This window comes from Camellia sinensis, chromosome 2, assembly GCF_055761805.1.
Source record: "Camellia sinensis isolate YWXY chromosome 2, ASM5576180v1, whole genome shotgun sequence".
NCBI lineage: Eukaryota > Viridiplantae > Streptophyta > Magnoliopsida > Ericales > Theaceae > Camellia > Camellia sinensis.
The window spans coordinates 180,168,023-180,188,576 of record NC_138962.1 but is presented as its reverse complement, the minus strand read 5'-3'; the positions used below and the strand labels follow the sequence as shown (position 1 = coordinate 180,188,576).

The 20,554-nt window shown below is 36.9% G+C and overlaps 2 protein-coding genes across 5 annotated transcripts in view; both read left to right on the top strand.

Annotated features, from left to right (window-relative positions):
* LOC114289139 (putative disease resistance RPP13-like protein 1) overlaps window positions 1–20,554 on the top strand; it is a 178,177-nt gene that overhangs the window by 154,855 nt on the left and 2,768 nt on the right. For 2 of the 4 annotated variants that reach the window (XR_014353350.1, XR_014353345.1), the window contains exons 2-4: window positions 16,117–16,490; window positions 17,896–18,071; window positions 18,163–18,224. The gene's annotated coding sequence lies outside the window, so the exon portion shown is untranslated. Of the gene's footprint in view, window positions 1–16,116; window positions 16,491–17,880; window positions 18,072–18,162; window positions 18,225–20,554 lie in introns of all 4 variants that reach the window. The other 2 variants (XR_014353339.1, XR_014353333.1) reach the window with 1 other exon arrangement.
* LOC114272215 (putative disease resistance RPP13-like protein 1) lies at window positions 1,251–4,871 on the top strand. Its single transcript, XM_082917339.1, has one exon. The coding sequence runs from the start codon at window positions 1,548–1,550 to the stop codon at window positions 4,869–4,871; it is 3,324 nt and encodes a 1,107-aa protein (XP_082773465.1). The 5' UTR covers window positions 1,251–1,547.

Genomic DNA, 20,554 nt, shown 5'->3' with positions numbered 1-20,554 from the left:
TGTTTAATAAACAGTTTTTGATAACTACTTTTGGGAATAATCCTTTTTTATAGTAAAATTAAAAGATCATTCCAATAAAAAAAATACGTAAACATTTACACTTTCTTATTTTGGAAATAAAAAATCATTTGATAAAAATTTGTGAATTTTGACACTTTTTTCCACAAAGATTAATACAAAATTAACAAAGCAAATTAAATCAAGTCTTAAGTCTCATTACTCATTACCATAAGAAATTAACCACTAATTTTTATAGTTTGGTTTTGGTATCATTTTGATCTTTATAATTTTAATTAATTTAATTTTGAGCTTAAATTTTTTATTGTCTCAATCTAACCTAATTGATGCAATCATTAACCTCCTCCTCCTCCTCTCTCCTTTTTTTTTTTTTTATTTATGAAAAGTGCACACATGAGTAGCCTGAGTTACATCTTTAAAAATAGGGGGGTTTAGTCAAAACCCCTTCATAATAAAACTTTAATGTATTAAAGACAAGCATAAAAAGTTTTCCTTGAAAAGTCCAATATATACTACTATTATCAAAATATTAAATTTTAAAATAATATAACTTTTTATATAGATATCGATTTTTAATAAAATTAGTATTTTTAAAATCCTCTCATCAAAATCTAAAAAATAAGATCCATATTGACTATGAAATTCTTTAAAAAAAAAATTAATTATTACCGTCATTATAATAAAACAAAAAACAAAATCATAGAGTTGGCTACGAGTTTCATTATAATAATCTAAATCATTTGTATTGTATTTTTAAATTTTCATTATTTAGTGTTTTTAGAGTACTACCATACATTATTCATGTTAGAATACTTGCCCAATTATCTCTTACGAAAGAGAATTTTTTTTAAATTAAATTGTAAATTAAATCATTGGTCTTTATAATTTAAGTCAAGTGTCATTTTAGTTATCATAATTTTAATTTTAACATTTTGACCCTTATATTTTAAATTTTGTTACAAGGTGGTCCTTCCGTCAAATGTTATTAACAATTGGAATAGAAAAAATTAAGTATAAAATTAGAAAGATCAAAATAAAATTCAAAACAAACTATAAAGACGAATAATATAATAAATATATTACATTGTTGATCTTTATAATTAATTTTAAATTTCATTTTGATCCATCTTTTATTTTATTCATAATATTTTTTTATTTTAAATATAAAAATAAATAAATAAAAAGATTGAAAAACTTGTAAGGCTACTTTCTACCAACTGCGAAAAATAATGATGGAGATATGAATTCATTTAAAAATATATTAAAAAATAATTGGATACTATCAACTTGGGTTCTTTTATTTTTTTAATTTATTTGTTGTTTTTGCAGAGGGACCCGGAGCCAATGAAAGAAGACGCCATATTTGACTTATTCTCAGCACGCAATAATTTCTTCTTCTTCTCACAAAAATATAGCCATTTTTTGTGACTGCTGAAGCTTTTTTAACTGGAAAAAAAGTCAACAACCTCTTTGCTTTGCTTTGCTTCTGATCTGTTGATTTTTTTCTTTTCCTCCTGTAATCGGAAACAATGCCTATAGAAGGGATCTTTCTCTCTGCCTCAGTCAAATTGCTGTTTGAGAAGATGTCCTCTTTTGCGTCCTCCAAATTACCCACCTTTGAAGGTATTGGTACTCAGCTGACCAATTGGACCAATATGCTGCGCCAAATTGAAGCTCTTCTAGTTGACGCGGAGGAGAAGCAACTGACCGATCGAGCAGTGAACCTGTGGCTCGACGATCTCCAGGATCTGGCATATGATTTGGATGATTTAGTGGATGAGTTCGCCACCGAAGCTTTGCGACAGAGTCTCAAGGCAAAGCCGCCCCAAGCTAGTTCCAGCAAGGTATGGAATCCCATTCCTAATTTCAAGCCAAGAGATGTTGTGTTTAATTTCAAAATGAGGTCCAAGATTGAGGGGATCAATACCAGATTGCACAATAGTTTTGAACAATGTTCGAAACTTAATTTGGTTAAGATTGTTGGAACCACCACACCTACTAAGACTTGGCAAAAACCAAAGTCTACGTCATTATTAAAAGAACCTCGCGTTTATGGAAGAGAAAAGGATCAAAGAAAGATAATTGAGTTGCTTGTAGGTGGAGGTGAATCAAGCCGTAACAAAGTTGACGTAATTCCCATTGTGGGTATGGGTGGGATTGGCAAGACCACCCTGGCTCAGATGGTATACAACGATGAAATCGTGAAGAACCATTTCGATCTGAAAGCCTGGGTTTGTGTGTCAGATGAGTTTGACATTCTGAAAATAACAAAAGCAATTTATGATTCAGTCACTTCCCAGACATGTAGTTCTGATAACTTGGATCAAGCTCAAGTTCAACTAAAGCAGGCTTTGGCCGGAAAGAAGTTCTTTATTGTTTTAGATGATGTCTGGAACAAAAAATACAATGACTGGAATGATTTGAACAGCCCTTTCAAGGATGGAGCTCAAGGAAGTAAAGTCGTGGTGACTACACGTAGCAGAGACGTTGCAAGAATGATGGCAACTGTTGAACTTCATGACGTTGAGATCCTATCAGATGAAGATTGTTGGTCATTGTTTGCACAACATGCCTTTGAGAATAGAAGTATTGATGCAAATCCAAATTTGGTATCAATAGGTAAGAAAATTGTGGAGAAATGCAAAGGTTTGCCTTTGGCTGCTAAGACACTTAGTGGCCTTTTACGTTGCAAAGAACGAGATGAGGAATGGGTAGATGTATTGTGTAGTAAAATATGGGATTTATCACATGCAGAAAGTGACATCCTTCCAGCTTTGAGATTAAGTTACCATCATCTCCCTTCGCATTTGAAGCAGTGTTTTGCATACTGTTCAATAATACCCAACGACTATGAATTTGAGGAAGAGGAGATAGTCTTGTTGTGGATGGCAGAGGGTTTCATTATGCAAAAAAGAGAGAAACAAATGGAAGATGTAGGAGGTGATTACTTTCGGGAATTGTTGTCTAGGTCTTTTTTCCAACCATCAAGTACTAGTAAAGGCTCTAAATTTGTGATGCACGACCTCATCAATGATTTGGCTCATGTAGTTGCAAGAGATACTTGTTTTAGATTGGATGATAAATTGAAAGATCAGGAGCAGTACCAGAATCTAAAGAAAGCTCGGCATTCATCTTACATGCAAGAGATGCATGAGGGTATGAAAAAATTTGAGATCTTTGATAAAGCCATGCATTTACGGACCTTCTTACCGTTTGGCTCAAAACATAGATGGAATTGTTATTTGGCAAGCAATGTTCCCCTTAATTTATTCCCGAAGCTAAGACGATTGAGGGTGCTCAATATGAGTAGATATTGCATCACGGAAGTTCCAAATTCTGTTGCAGATTTGAAACATCTACGGTATCTTAACCTATCCCACACCTCCATTGAAAAATTACCTGAATCACTAGGCTCTCTTTACAATCTACAAACATTAATGTTAAGAGAATGTGCAAAACTGAAAAAGTTGCCAACAGACTTGGGAAGCCTAATTGACCTACGTCATCTCGATACTACAAATGCACATTCCTTAAAAGAAATGCCACTGGGAATAGGTAAGTTGGTTAGTCTTCAAACACTGTCCAATTTCATTGTTACTAAAAACAATGGGGATCAGTTAAGAGAGTTGGGGAACTTAATTTATCTTCGGGGGAAGCTTTGTCTATCTGGGTTACAGAACGTGGTGGTTCCATTAGCTGCAAGGGAGGCGAATTTGAATGATAAGAATGCGTTAGATGTGTTATCAATGGAATGGAGTGTTAACTCAGATGATTCACGAGATGGAAGAGTTGAAACAGAAGTGCTTGACATGCTACAACCTCACAAGAATTTAAAAGAGCTCCATATCAAAGGCTACCTTGGTACAGGATTTCCGACTTGGATAGGAGATGCTCTATTCTCCAATATGACTGACATAAGTTTAGATAATTGTGGAAATTGTGCATCCTTGCCACCACTCGGACAACTACCCTCCCTTAAAAAGCTTTACATTACAGATATGAGTGCACTAAAGCACATTGGTTGTGAGTTCTACGGGCAAGGTGGTGTTCAACCTTTTCCGTTACTGAAGACTCTAAGCTTTGAGAATATGCCAGAATGGGAGGATTGGTATACTTTTGGAGATCACAAAGAAGTTCAACCATTCACTCGTGTCAAGTCTCTCTCCATAATAAAATGTCCCAAACTTCTTAAAATGTTGCCTACTGATCTACCTTGTTTGAATAATCTAGAGATTTGGGACTGCCCCAAACTCTGCGGAATGATGCCCAAGGATCTACCTTGTTTGAATAATCTAAACATTTCAGAGTGCCCGCAATTCCTAGTTGAAGGTTCCAGCATTAGCCTTCCGTCACTCACCTCGATAGCTATGAATGACGTTCCTCTAACAAGCCTTCAAGCGGTCCTTGAGATGAGGAGCATGGTTGATGACGAACTAATATCAGCAAATGCAAAGTCTAAGCATCCGAGTTCAATAACTTCCTTGAGCATTGGGATGATTAAGAAACTCGAGCTCTTGCCGAAATGGGTTACTCATGGGCTGATGGAACTCGAAGCATTGGAGATCACATGCTGTGAAGAACTCAAGACATTGTGGAAGAACGAGGAGAGAGTGCAACACAGTCTGAGTCTCCCTGCATTCCGGCGTTTGAAAATTAAAGGCTGCCCCCAGCTTGTTTCTTTGTTTGAAGAAGATGAGGATGAAGACAACAAAGGGCAACATGAGCAGCAGCAGCAGCAGCAGCAACAACAAGAGGGACTCCCCTGCATAGTGAGGAGGCTTGAGCGTCTAACAATAGATATGTCACGCCCCACTTTTTATTACTCGAAGTCATTACCGAATTCATTAACTTAATTCAATTTCAAGGATAACATGCGGAAATAAACTCATACATTCAATCCGTAGAAGTGATTAACAATACTCTCATTCGTATGCAAAGTAAATATTACATGAACATACTTAATAAATTGCCCTTGGGCTTACATCACTTAAGGTACGAGAAGAAGGGTGCAACCCTTTTAAAATAATGGCATTCCGCCAACATAACTGAGGCCCCATGGCCAGTAAATAAATAGATCCAAATCTTGCAGCTCAACCTGCTTAACACCGGAAAAAGATTCAACAACGTGGGATGAACATATAGTCCAGTAGGGAACTCAACATGATCCTCAACAATAACAACTTACAGATAGCTATGATCATGAACACTCATTCTCATACTAGAATAGTAATGTGACAGTTTATACAAAATTATATATGTATGAACTTTTCTCGAAAACAACTGTTTCATTCAACACTACAAGTGGTTTATCTTTCCTTTTTCCTTTCATTAACCCCCATTCTCAATCTTTCATAACATTAACAAATACTTAGGAAGTAATCTCACTAAGCCCGATGCCCTCTTCCATTTCCTATACATACTCAGATGTACCTTTTCAAACATGTTTATCTTAAAAACATTCGTTCTCATCCACACTTTCCAAAAGACAAAAATGACATTTTGGTTCGTTTCCGTTACTATCATAACTATACATGCATATCTTTGTAAAAATATAAATTTACAACCCGCCAACATGCATACAATCAACCAATGGAGTAACTCAGTCCTCCGAACTGTAACCAATCAAACCCATGATATTTCAGTTACAACGAAACAACAACGATCCCATTTCGCTCTACTAGCTATGTGCGTAGTAAGCCAACAATACATCCCATTCAACAACATTAACAACAAGCCAGTTTACCAGGCGCTAGCTGGAGGGGTATGGTACCTTCGATTATTAGCGCAGTCAGTTCTCCAGGCGCTAGCTGGAAGGTAACGGTACCTTTGATTATAAGCGCGGGGCATAACACCAACAACCAAATGCAACAAGGCACAACTAACATGTATAACACATATACATAAACCATCCAGACACAAACAATGTGTTAAAGTATATGAACACATAACTACTTCTTCCCGAACAAGCATACATATACAATGTATCTCAACAATTCATCACATGCGATGTTCAATTAATCAATGGCACAATGCATACCCGGCAATTCTACACAACCGTGTCATCCTCCACCGATGACCAAGGACAAGACCTCTAGATGCATATAGTTAGTACATCTATTAAAAGACTCAAATATTATGAATCATAAACCCAACAACAATATTAACATGATAGTTAAACATACAACTTCTACATGTGTGTTCAACACTCAAGATACCACAATCCAATTCTCAAACTTATTTCGAAAACACTTCCCTCATTTTCACAAAAAACGATTCCATTTCCTTTTTGTTATCACAAAACCAACTCCACTAATCTTGTTTCCATAAAAAATCAATTCCCAAGCCATGGTTAATCCTTTAGGTATTAACACCCTTACCACACTCATTTGACAAAAGAGATTTACACACAATGGTCAACAAACCCCCATTATAATTTACTCAACCAAAATATAATTTAGGGCTTTTCCTCATTTAACTACAACATGCTAATTTATATTTATTTTAGCCAAGACAACAATCAATGATGCCAACCCATTCTCAACACAACCAACCCTAGGTTTATTTCATGATTTTCAAACAAACCCAACGTGATACAATTTTCATGCAATACAAAAATTACCACATGTCTATCTGTAGACGGAGTATTGAAAAAGAACAAGAAGAATCCCTACCTCAAATGAAGAACTCAAATAGAGAAGATGATCCGAAATCAAAGTGCTCCAAATCCCAAATTTCTTGGATCACAACGAAGCCCTCGACGATCAACACACTTCTTACAAAGGCCCAAGGTGAGGAAAACACTCTAGCTAGATCAATCCTAAGAGAGAAGTTAGGTTTTAGAGTGAGGTGCTCTCCAATGGCTTTTTCGGAAAAGTAAGAGAGAGAAAGGAAATCAAAAAGTGACTCAAAAAGCTGAATCTCGGTGTGTTATACAGATCGACCCGCTCGAGCGTTGAACTCCCCGCTCGAGCGTCACTCACAGATCCCCGCTCGAGCGTCCAATTCCCCGCTCGAGCGGCGGATGCACGCTCCCAGAACTTTTGCAGAACAGGTCCCCGCTCGAGCGTCCAACGCCCTGCTCGAGCATCACACACAAACTCCCGCTCGAGCGTCAAGCCTCACGCTCGAGCGTCCAACACTACATAGGAAAAATACTGGGAAGGTGATTTTCCCGCTCGAGCTCCGAAACCCCCGCTCGAGCGGAGAGGCCAAAAACTGGGCAAAGATTCTAAGTTCTAAAACATAACCAACTTATTCCCAACAAGTCCAACACAACCCAAAACTCTACAACAAGGAGTAAGGGATAGAATTGAGGATAAGACAACAACAAATCTACGGAACCAAGCCCGGATTACAGTTCAATAACAACAGGGAAAACCGGGATCGCTATAACCTCCCCCCCTTAAAGAATTTCGTCCTCGAAATTAAGGATACGTCAAAACACTAGGCCAACTGATCACACAACACCAACACCCAAGTACTAGGAAAGAAACTACTCTCACTACAAACCTTTAATCCACTCTTATCAAGGAAGAGACTAACCGAGGGAACACGTTCCAAATGACAACACTGTAGGCATAAAAGCCACAACAAAATCAACCCTTCTGAAACAGTTTACTCACATCTGACCAGCGCTTCAAGCTAAGTCACTATGCAACAACACGACCAAAGCAAACCTTTTGAGTAAATAATAAGAAAACATTTTCTTGCTCAAGAGACATTTCTCAAAGATAGTCAAATTTTCAATGCTGACATTTCGAAACAAACTTTGCATTTTCCATGCAAAACTCAAAAACTTTGAATACATTTTTCACCAACACGGTGTTATCCAAAACACAATCATCCACCGATTATTTGCCAAAAATCATTCATTTGAAAATCCTCAAAACCCTTGAATTAAATCCATTTTTCAACAACACCCTTAGGTGGCCCAAATACTAGGAAAAGTTTTGTTTTCAATTTCTTTCCAAAATAACACTATCAACATCCATCACGCACACAGTGATACCACAACCAACACAGAACATAACATTTCTATAATGATAGTTAATAGAAATAACAACAGCACTATCAACCGATAAGTATAACAACTATATCACACTTTCAAAGATAAGCATATGAGCTATATCATCACCACAATGGGAGAGCATATGAGTTGCATCCCTGGGTCCATCCCCCATTTTGCCTTAACCAATAACCGGTTTAGAGGTACATCCCCCATCTTCCCCTAAACCGTGGAGTACATCCCCCATCTCCTCCCATACACAAGCAATGCATATAAACACAAAGGTTCTATATACAATCAATCAATACATAAAGTTAATGTATTCAATCCACCATCATACTCTATGACACAATTAATCGATTAGTTTTAGTTTGCCTAATCATCATGCAAAGTCTACAACAAACAAGACTAACTTCAAGGTGACCGATGCCAATCCAAAACCCGATACCAACAAGCTGACTAAACAACTCAATAAACTCCACACTCAGTAGTAATCCACCCACTGTTGTGCCACTAACCCCACACATGGAGTTCCCCACGCAAACCCCCAAATTTTGGAATCTCAACGGATCTCCTAAAATCAAACCACACCATCACTATGTCTAAGGGAATTACTATTTCCCCCTATGGCTACGTAGCAAGCCTGCTCATCTCCCTGACCGAAAACCGACTTGGTAAACTTCAATTACAACAACCCAAACACGAAGGACCACTTTGACCAACGCTATACTCATTACTCTAGAACACAACTGTTCTTCCTCTTAAGAATGCTGCCAGCCTCCACTCACAACCATACCCAACATTCACTCATAACCTTGCCAACATCCCGCAACTCTCAAAACCACCACATCTAACACATTCTCCCACGAATTCCCGTTCTCAACAAATAATCATTAAAGTGAAAAAGGCACACAGGCCGTCACACAACCAATTCATCATACAGTACCAAGCAAGCAACAACATGAGGATCATTGACCCCACTAACAACTTCTCAATATAAAAGAGAGCTTAAAACCCGTATATACCCCCCCCAATACCTGGGGATTAAACAAACAACAAAGTACACATACATACGATACAAAAACATGGTGCCTCAGCATCCAACAGTACACCGGTCAACAACAAGATGATTCATATGATACACCACCGGCAAACAACACAAAAGTCCCCCTCCAGGGTAATACTATAGGGCTACCTAATAAGTCGCCCCTCGCGAGGCTCCCGAAGCTTGGCCTGACCGTTTCTGGTACCGATAGCGCCCTTGACTGGACTGGTACAACTGAGTCTGACTAGGTTTTGAAACACCCAAAGAACTTACACGCAAAGGACAAAAACGTCTACCATGGCCCTGCTGGCCACAAACGAAACAACCACCAGACCCCCTACTCTGAGACTGGTCTGAAACCTGCACCTCCCCGGACCTTCCAACCGAAGTGTCCGAAACCCCTGGCGAAGAAAAGGAACCAGCCCCTGACTGAGCATGTTTCTGCCTCCACCCCTTACTGAGCCTAGAGTATTCAGGAACCGAAGGACTTACCGCAATGGTCTCCTCCTTAACCCCATCATCACTTGCAATCATGGCCTCCACATGGGCCGCTGCCTCAACTAAATAATAATAATCCTTCCAAAAGGATCCAGCTACCTTCTCTCGAATATCGAAACACAACCGCCTTTCAAACTCAAAACAACGACGCTCCTCTGTTGCCACCAACTCTGGAGCAAACCTCGACAAGCTAGCAAACCGCATCTCAAACTGTGCCACAGGAGTATCGTCCTGACGCAACTCCAAAAACTGATCCCTCAACCTTTCCCGAGCAGAAGGAGGGAAATACTTGGCCAAAAAGGCCTCGGTAAAAGCAACCCACGTGCTACCCACATTATTCTTAGCATACTTCCACCAATAACTCGCATCACTCTTCAACTGAAAAGTCGCCAAAGAAACCCTCAACTCCTCATCTTCGACTCTGAGCATATCAAGAGTCTTGGTAATCTGCTCTAGCCAACTCTCTGCCTTCAACGGTTTAGCCTCTATAGCGATCCCGAGTTTACCCTTGTTGTACAGTGATTCGGACATGTGTCCGTGGATGTTGATAGTTGGTTATTATCGTGTTTACATTCCTTTTTCCTCATATTTGAGTTATAGGATGTGTTAGGCAGGTTTGTTACAGGTTGGTTGTGTTCGGGAGCATAGTGTTGCTGCCCAGAATTTTGGACCTTCGCTCGAGCGAGGAGTTGGTCGCTCGAGCGAGAGTGGGTTCGTGTCTGGTGGGTCGAGCCAGAGTGGCTCGCTCGAGCGAGCGGTTGCACCTGGTTCTGGACCTGAGAGCTGTCTTTCTTGGCTCGAGCGAGCTTTTCGTGGCTCGAGCGGTCTGGGTTTTTCTTCGCTCGATCGAGAACTTCTTGGCTCGAGCGAGTGTTTCTGTGTCTGGTCGCTCGAGCGACCAATCCTTCGCTCGAGCGAGCGTGTTTTATATCAGCGGACAGCAGCGTCTTAAACATCACTTTTTCACTTCTTTTCTTTGAGCAAAACCTAAATCCGAGCCTCTCTCTCTCTACACTTATATTCTCTCTAAGAATTGATCTCCCTATAGTGTAATTCTAGCCTAGGGCCTTTGTTAAAAAGATAGAGGGCATTGAGAGCTTTGTTTTAATCTGAAGAAGTTTGGATTTGGAGCAAGTTGATCTTGGAGTCTTCATCTCCTTTTGGGCTAAAACTTTGAGGTAGGGATATCCTACTCCTCTCTATGGGTTTTGTCTTTAAATTTTGGTAATTTGAGATGTTGGGCTTGGTTTGGTAATTTTGTGAAAGTTTGGGGCTTTTGTGTAATTTTACAAAAGTTGGGGTTTTATTCATAATAAACCTAGATGCATGTTTGGCATAGAGAAATGAAATAAATGTTGAATCATTGATGAAAATAGGACCTAAGGGTTGAAATGTTAATTATGGGAATTGACCTAATTACATTGTTTAATTAATTGGGATAATTAATTGAGAAGAATGAAGAAATGAAATGTTGATTGAATATCCATTTGTGCATTTATTTTCTGTTTAGAAATAACTGCTTTGGGCTATCGGTGGAGGATAGTCGTGATTGTTGTAGACAATGCATGATGATTAGGCAAACTGAAACTAATCAATGAAATGTGTCATGGAACTTGACGGTTGATAGAATACATTAATTATATGTATTGAGTGATTGTATATAGAACCTTTGTGTTTGTGTACGTTATGTGTAGAGGAGGAGATAGGGGATGTACTCCGCGGTTTAGGGGAAGATAGGGGATGTACCTCTAAACCGGATAGGTATTGGGAGGAGATAGGGGATGAACTCCGTAGACACAGCTCATATGCTTGTCTAGAGAAGTGAAGATAGAGCTCATATGCTTATCTTGTGAAGTGTGGATACAGCTTATATGCTTATCTGTGAATGTGGGATATTGTTGTTATACATATCTGTTGTAGAATGTGGATATAGCTTTTACGCTTATCTGTGGATATTGTTGTTATACATATCTGTTGTAGAATGTGGATATAGCTTTTATGCTTATCTGTGAATGTGAGATATAGTTTTTATACATATCTGTGGAAATGATGATAGAGCTAGCATGCTTATCTGTTGAAAAAGGGAAAATGAAAGGAAACTTGGACTCATAAGTTGTAAGACATAAATATGAAATTTATGTGATTGTATCAGTGTTGGCCATCTATCAATTGCTAATATTTTAGTCATTGTTCATGGTTGGTTTAGTGTATTTCTACTGGGCTGTGGCTCACCCTATATGGGAACATCATTTTCAGGTACAGGAAGCATGCCACCTCCAAAGACATAGCTTGGGAGGCTAGAGGCGGACATAGTGTAGTCGTTTTACTTTTGATGTATTACATGTAACTTCAAGCCAAGGGCTTTATGTGTAAACGAGTTAGTACTCTTTGTTGTAACCAAGTGTTAACTTGGAGAGCTGTAAGCCCGTAGGGCATTTTGTCATGAAGTGAACATGTAATACTTATGTAATGGAACTCTAAAGAATAAAGGAATATGGTTAGTTTATATGTAAATGCATGTCTTAACAGATGGGTTTAATGTTGTTATTTTGAGGGCGTTACAGCCTCCCCCACAAACTCTGGTGGACTGGAGCGAAAGAACTCCTTAGTAAGCTTGAGAGCATGCCCGCTGCCGCCCTCAGTGCGAGCTAGGGCGTCCTGCACTGCTCTCACAATCTCACGTGCGACATCCTCGCCGACAACCGATGCTGCAACGACAGGTACTAAAGGAACTGCTGTGCCTCTCCCGGCGCTCCTACCACTCATCCGACCTCTACTCCCTCTTGTAGACATCCTATTAAACACGAAGGCAAAACACACTTAGCGCAAAACACAATAGCCTTCTCCGAGGCACCCTCCACTACCGTTAAGTTACAAGACACACTTAGTCTCAAAATTTACATCTCTATTGCATACAATCATTTAGACAGATAAACACATAATCGAATCAAGTCCACAAAGATAGCCACTCATCCCGGAACTCTCAAGGAATTCCCATCAGAAACCACGTTGATCAGGCGTGTTTCCAAAAGGACCTCAAAGTAAGTTCACCGGCTATGAATACTATCCGAGAGACTAAATCCCATGCTCACATAAATGCAACACATAAGTCCTAATTTTCATGATATCTATATGCAACGTCCTCACTATACGTAGTAAACCCACTGTGGTAAAAAACACTTCCCACGAGCCCAAAGTATTCGAACCCGGCTCGCTCTAATACCAAGTTGTCACGCCCCACTTTTTATTACTCGAAGTCATTACCGAATTCATTAACTTAATTCAATTTCAAGGATAACATGCGGAAATAAACTCATACATTCAATCCGTAGAAGTGATTAACAATACTCTCATTCGTATGCAAAGTAAATATTACATGAACATACTTAATAAATTGCCCTTGGGCTTACATCACTTAAGGTACGAGAAGAAGGGTGCAACCCTTTTACAATAATGGCATTCCGCCAACATAACTGAGGCCCCATGGCCAGTAAATAAATAGATCCAAATCTTGCGGCTCAACCTGCTTAACACCTGAAAAAGATTCAACAACGTGGGATGAACATATAGTCCAGTAGGGAACTCAACATGATCCTCAACAATAACAACTTACAGATAGCTATGATCATGAACACTCATTCTCATACTAGAATAGTAATGTGACAGTTTATACAAAATTATATATGTATGAACTTTTCTCGAAAACAACTGTTTCATTCAACACTACAAGTGGTTTATCTTTCCTTTTTCCTTTCATTAACCCCCATTCTCAATCTTTCATAACATTAACAAATACTTAGGAAGTAATCTCACTAAGCCCGATGCCCTCTTCCATTTCCTATACATACTCAGATGTACCTTTTCAAACATGTTTATCTTAAAAACATTCGTTCTCCTCCACACTTTCCAAAAGACAAAAATGACATTTTGGTTCGTTTCCGTTACTATCATAACTATACATGCATATCTTTGTAAAAATATAAATTTACAACCCGCCAACATGCATACAATCAACCAATGGAGTAACTCAGTCCTCCGAACTGTAACCAATCAAACCCATGATATTTCAGTTACAACGAAACAACAACGATCCCATTTCGCTCTACTAGCTATGTGCGTAGTAAGCCAACAATACACCCCATTCAACAACATTAACAACAAGCCAGTTTACCAGGCGCTAGCTGGAGGGGTATGGTACCTTCGATTATTAGCGCAGTCAGTTCTCCAGGCACTAGCTGGAAGGTAACGGTACCTTTGATTATAAGCGCGGGGCATAACACCAACAACCAAATGCAACAAGGCACAACTAACATGTATAACACATATACATAAACCATCCAGACACAAACAATGTGTTAAAGTATATGAACACATAACTACTTCTTCCCGAACAAGCATACATATACAATGTATCTCAACAATTCATCACATGCGATGTTCAATTAATCAATGGCACAATGCATACCCGGCAATTCTACACAACCGTGTCATCCTCCACCGATGACCAAGGACAAGACCTCTAGATGCATATAGTTAGTACATCTATTAAAAGACTCAAATATTATGAATCATAAACCCAACAACAATATTAACATGATAGTTAAACATACAACTTCTACATGTGTGTTCAACACTCAAGATACCACAATCCAATTCTCAAACTTATTTCGAAAACACTTCCCTCATTTTCACAAAAAACGATTCCATTTCCTTTTTGTTATCACAAAACCAACTCCACTAATCTTGTTTCCATAAAAAATCAATTCCCAAGCCATGGTTAATCCTTTAGGTATTAACACCCTTACCACACTCATTTGACAAAAGAGATTTACACACAATGGTCAACAAACCCCCATTATAATTTACTCAACCAAAATATAATTTAGGGCTTTTCCTCATTTAACTACAACATGCTAATTTATATTTATTTTAGCCAAGACAACAATCAATGATGCCAACCCATTCTCAACACAACCAACCCTAGGTTTATTTCATGATTTTCAAACAAACCCAACGTGATACAATTTTCATGCAATACAAAAATTACCACATGTCTATCTGTAGACGGAGTATTGAAAAAGAACAAGAAGAATCCCTACCTCAAATGAAGAACTCAAATAGAGAAGATGATCCGAAATCAAAGTGCTCCAAATCCCAAATTTCTTGGATCACAACGAAGCCCTCGACGATCAACACACTTCTTACAAAGGCCCAAGGTGAGGAAAACACTCTAGCTAGATCAATCCTAAGAGAGAAGTTAGGTTTTAGAGTGAGGTGCTCTCCAATGGCTTTTTCGGAAAAGTAAGAGAGAGAAAGGAAATCAAAAAGTGACTCAAAAAGCTGAATCTCGGTGTGTTATACAGATCGACCCGCTCGAGCGTTGAACTCCCCGCTCGAGCGTCACTCACAGATCCCCGCTCGAGCGTCCAATTCCCCGCTCGAGCGGCGGATGCACGCTCCCAGAACTTTTGCAGAACAGGTCCCCGCTCGAGCGTCCAACGCCCTGCTCGAGCATCACACACAAACTCCCGCTCGAGCGTCAAGCCTCACGCTCGAGCGTCCAACACTACATAGGAAAAATACTGGGAAGGTGATTTTCCCGCTCGAGCTCCGAAACCCCCGCTCGAGCGAAGAGGCCAAAAATTGGGCAAAGATTCTAAGTTCTAAAACATAACCAACTTATTCCCAACAAGTCCAACACAACCCAAAACTCTACAACAAGGAGTAAGGGATAGAATTGAGGATAAGACAACAACAAATCTACGGAACCAAGCCCGGATTACAGTTCAATAACAACAGGGAAAACCGGGATCGCTATAAGATAATTGTGAAAAGCTGGAGAAACTGCCACGGCTGCTACATAGCTTCACTTTTCTTGGAGAGTTGTGTGTCTGTAAGTGTCCGAGTCTCGGCTCTTTTCCGGAGACAGGTTTTCCGTGCACGCTGAAAACACTCGAGGTACGTGATTGTGAGACTCTGCAATCCTTATTCGGGTGTTTAACACAGATTAATGACAGTAATCTTCAAGTGTTAACTGTTCGTGGTTGTCCATCCCTCACATGCTTGATATCGTGCAGAGGTGGGGGGCTACCACCCACACTCAAAGATCTTGAGATTATTCGGTGTAAAAAGTTGGAGGCACTGCTAGTAGTAGATGAGGGGATGGAAATTACCTGTCCATCTCTTGAGTTTGTTTGGATCATAGATTGTGATAGGCTCAAATACTTGCCAGATGCCCTTCCTAATAATAATAATAATAATCTCAAGAATCTCAATGGATTGTACTTGTATGGGTGTAAGAATTTGGAGTACATTCCGGAAGGATGGTTCCACTCCACAACAAATCTGGCATATTTGGATATCAGGGGATGCAAAAAACTCAAGGCCGTACCACGCGGATTGCAGAGCATCACCTACCTCACTTCTCTTCAATTACTGTGGATGGATATTCCACATTGGAACAATAACTTCAAGAAGATTGGTTTGCACAGTTTATCCTCTCTTAGAACACTGTTGATTGAAGGCCCAATTAGTGTGGCAGAGGATGAAGAAGAAGAAGAAGAAGGTGTAGCGGGGTCCAGCTTTCCAATAGATGGGAAGTTGCTGCCCACCTCTCTGATCAATCTTTGGATCAGGGATTTACGAAATCTGGAGAAGCTATCTTCTAAGTTGTTTCAAAACCTCGCCTCTCTTGGATATCTTGAAATCTGGGGTTGCCCTAGGCTCAAATCTTTACCAGTGCAAAGGCTGCCTCCCTCACTTGAGAGATTGACGATCTGGGGAAGTCGGAAACTAACAAGGAAGTGTGAAAAGGGGAAAGGCAAATATTGGCCCCACTTAGCTCACATACCTGAAGTCGATGTTCATGATTAAGCTCTGTTGTGGAGATTCCCACCGCAGTTTTACAAGCACTCAAATTGCCAGGTATCAAAACTTAAACTAATTTTATAAATATAAACATAAAAAAATATTTTCAGATTTTAAAAACAAAAAATCACATGAAAAACAGTGTGTTTTTCATTTTTTTTTTTTTACTTTTACAGATTTTAAAAAACTTAATCAAACAATCTAATTGATAGTAAAGATTTCTAACATTGCTAATTTTTAATGTCTTTTTGTTTATTGATTTTCAAATTTTTTTTGAATGAGGAATCGCTGAAGTGTGCAGTAAATCATATTTTCAAGTTAATTGAATTTTTTTGGATGAACAAGTTATTTGCAAATTCATATAAAAATTTAAAATAAAATGGATTTGTATTTTCAATTAATAAAAAATATTTTTGAAAATAATGAAAAAAATATGTTAAATTTAAATTCGAATGACCATTATGGAATAAGTGAATAATTTTTAAAATTTTGTTTGGTTTTGAAGTTTTCAAAAATAGTTTTAAAATTTTTAATTCGTATTTTTTAATATATTGGCTAATTTGTTTTATTTATTTTATTTTTTAGATGCATCTAATCTACATATACTTAAAAAAAATAAAAATATTCTTTAAAAAAATTTAATAAATACAAAATACATACAAAAATGTATTAAATTTGTATATTTATTAATATTTAGTGATTTTTTAAATGATTTTTTTTCATAAATTTTATACGTTTTAGGTGTATTTAGATTGAGTGGATCTAAAAACTTGAAAAACCTTGATTAAATACTTAAAAAGTTCACTAAAAATAATAAAATACGGATTGAAACTTAAAAATTATTTTTGAAAACTCCAAAACCGAACAGATTTGTAAAAATTATTTTAGATTCTGAAAACTAAATGAGTTTTGGATTTTTAAATTTCTGAAAACTATTTTTAGAATATACAACCAAACAAATTTTTAAAAAATTATCTTTCAAAATTGATTATGAAAACCAAACCTTAGTGTTTGGATTTTCTGGGCTAGTCATTAATAAAATGTTTTTGTATTTGTTAAGTTGTTGCCTATATAGTGAACGGGAAAAGTCAGATTGAAAGTGATTAAGCTGGTACAAATTCTTGTTGAAGGGAGAATTTTTTGGCCAGTCAAATGAGGGTGATGTTAAAAAAAAAAAGAAAAAGAAAGAGAATGAAATGCTATGATGTAAGTAGTTTGCAAATGCTTAGAAAAATTAAACAAATTTTTTGCTGTTGTAAGAGCTAACTTAAAAAGCAACAAACAAATATACACATATCAGGTGTCCAAATTTCATTTTTGTGAGTTGTTTAATAAATATGGAGACTAAAAGCAATTTTAATTGTATACCTGGAGTTGTTACATTTTTTGTATGAAAGAAATTTAGAGTATTAAGTTTTATCAATCTCTGAGGGATTATTTGATACAGAAATGTGCTTTCAAGGATTTGAATACAAAGAAAGGCTTCTTCCGATAGATTTCCTCGTCTGCTTTTATTTCCGAGGCAACCACAACAAATGGAAGAGTTCTCATTTCTTTCCAACTTGGTGCATTTGTCCTTGGATATCCTGTCTGTCCAGTGATTGTTCGCTATCCCCATGTACACTTTGACCAATTCTGGTAAGAATTTTCTTGAGTTGAAACCGTTTTGGTGTTTTCTTTTGTAATATCTTTACCTAACTTGCATCATATGCCCTTTCATTTTGTTTAGGGGCAATATAGCTTTGGGAAAGCTTATGTTTAGAACATTCATAGTTTCACAATTTCATGGAGGTATGTTGAGTGATTTTTTATTTATCTATAGTTGCATATAGTGAAAATGTAGTGAGCTTGGCTTCCCCCACTATTTTTGTTTGTAAAATTTTTGGATAGTATGTTGTATGAGGTGGCAATTCATATATATTGGTTGTTATAGTGATTCCCCAATTTGCTATTTTTCTTTTGATAACTAACTCTCTCTCGCAGATCATCAATACTGATTTTTCATCAGCTTAAATGTACATGCATTTATATGATGTGTCCTTGACTATATTATAATTTGAATTTTGGTTACTGGATAACTAGTATGTTGTAAAAAGTTGAATGAAGTCATTTATTAAATTGTATAGATCGAGTATCTTCCTGTTGTTTTACTCCTTGAAAATTAGTAGGAAAATGCTACCCATTTTGCTCAGAGGGTGAATCGACATTATTTGATTAATCTTTGCTGGCTTGTTAGCTTTAGTTGATATTTTAATATTAAGTGTTCTTACACATCAAAGTTTTTAATGGGGACATTACATACAATTTGTTCATTTTTTGTATATTGTTAGCGTGTTTTGTATTTCATATGCTTAATCTCCCTAAGCAATTCAGAACCAGTGGATGTTTAACACACCGTAAAAATATTGTAATTGAATTTGTGTGATATTATGTCTACTGCATTTGTGTGTGGAAGCCTGTCCTTTTTTTTCGCATGTGTGCTCAAAGAATCAACAAATTGATGATTCCTGGTCTTTGGATTTCAAATAATATATATATATATATACAAAGATCAAAATTTCGTTTCAGTGTGTTGCTTCAAATAGTACAGAAACAAAAACATCTCGGAAATATTTTATGAAATAAAGATACAATAGAAATGCTTGAAAATATAAATTGAAATATATCTAAATGTATAAAAGCCTAATAATTGATTAATTAAACAAATTGAGATTCATATAGTCATTCACGTAAAAGAATTAAAAAACTAATGTTACTATGAACTAAAAATTATTAAGTATTGTTAAATAACTCAATTTTATAAAACAAAAGTTTCCAATAAGGTCTAAAAATTTACTTAAGCAGCAGTAATAAATGTTTATGAAAATTTCTAAATTTGTATAGATACAATTTACTCTTTCTGTATATCACACTATGTTTCGGTGTGTTTCACTATATTTTGATGTGTTTCAATGAAAACACTAGAATTTTATTATTCCATTAGTGTTTCGTTTCGTTCTCTTGGGAAATGGCAACATTTCGGCCATTTCAATGGAAACAAAAAAAAAAAATTTGTTCCTCATATATATTAAAGATAAATCCATGTCAAAAGGTTTTTCATTCATGTGTTGTCTACGTTTTTCATGTTATTTGGTTCCAAACAAATGGCATATGGTACCTATTAAAATTGGGTGTAACTGCACATGCAACATCCCTCGTGTCTTCTATGTGCACTATGTTAACTTATTACAATTGGAGGAATAGTTTCCTACTGTCTATCTTTAATTTGGGAAATTTGTCCCTTTTGTATTCCTTTAGTAGCTGTTGGTGTATTGCCTTATTCTTAGGGGTAGAGCATTGTATAACAAAGTTGGGTCAAGTGACCCCACTGGAAATTTGTAAATCTGAAATTATTATTCAGACATTTTGAAAATTTTATTTTAAATGAGGTCAATCTTGTACACTAAAAAATATGAACTAATTTCATAAAGCATAGAGATTAATATATAATCATGTTACCCTTTTTTTCCTTCTAATATTTTAGTTATTCTTTTTCATTTTCTTCTTTCTTTGAATTCTTTTGTAGATGTTCACGTGTTACCTACCTTATACATCACTATTATCCAATGTCCAAGGAGCTGATTATGGCATTATGTGACAGTTTAGGAGATGATTTGTACTTATATTTAAAAAAGGGGGAAAAAAAGAGGAGAACTTGTGGCATTAAAAAGGAATTGTCAACAAACACAGTGGGTGTTGTTTTCTTCAACTAAATTAACTAAACAAACCTTATGTTCAAAGGATATATCTGAATTAAATTTGTTCAAAATTTTAGTGAAGGGAAATATTATACATTTATGATTTATGGAATCAATTGTTTAACCTTATTAGCATTTATGGAATTTTAGTATTAGTGATGCAAGCGGTCATTTATTAGATTTTTGTAAAAATTAACTATTGTGGTTTTTGCTTTCATTATGGTATTTGTAATTTGGAAACTATAAATTACTTGATCCAGTTTTGTGTATTACACAAGTTTATCAGTGTACATTATGTATAATTGAAGGTTGATATTGGTGGTGAATTGTTTAATGGACATTTTTGGGTCTGCAATGGTTGATTCTTAGAACTAATATGGAGAA

Excerpts from the sequence above, each read along its gene's own strand:
- LOC114272215 (XM_082917339.1), top strand. The coding sequence starts at position 1,548 with ATGCCTATAGAAGGGATCTTTCTCTCTGCCTCAGTCAAATTGCTGTTT.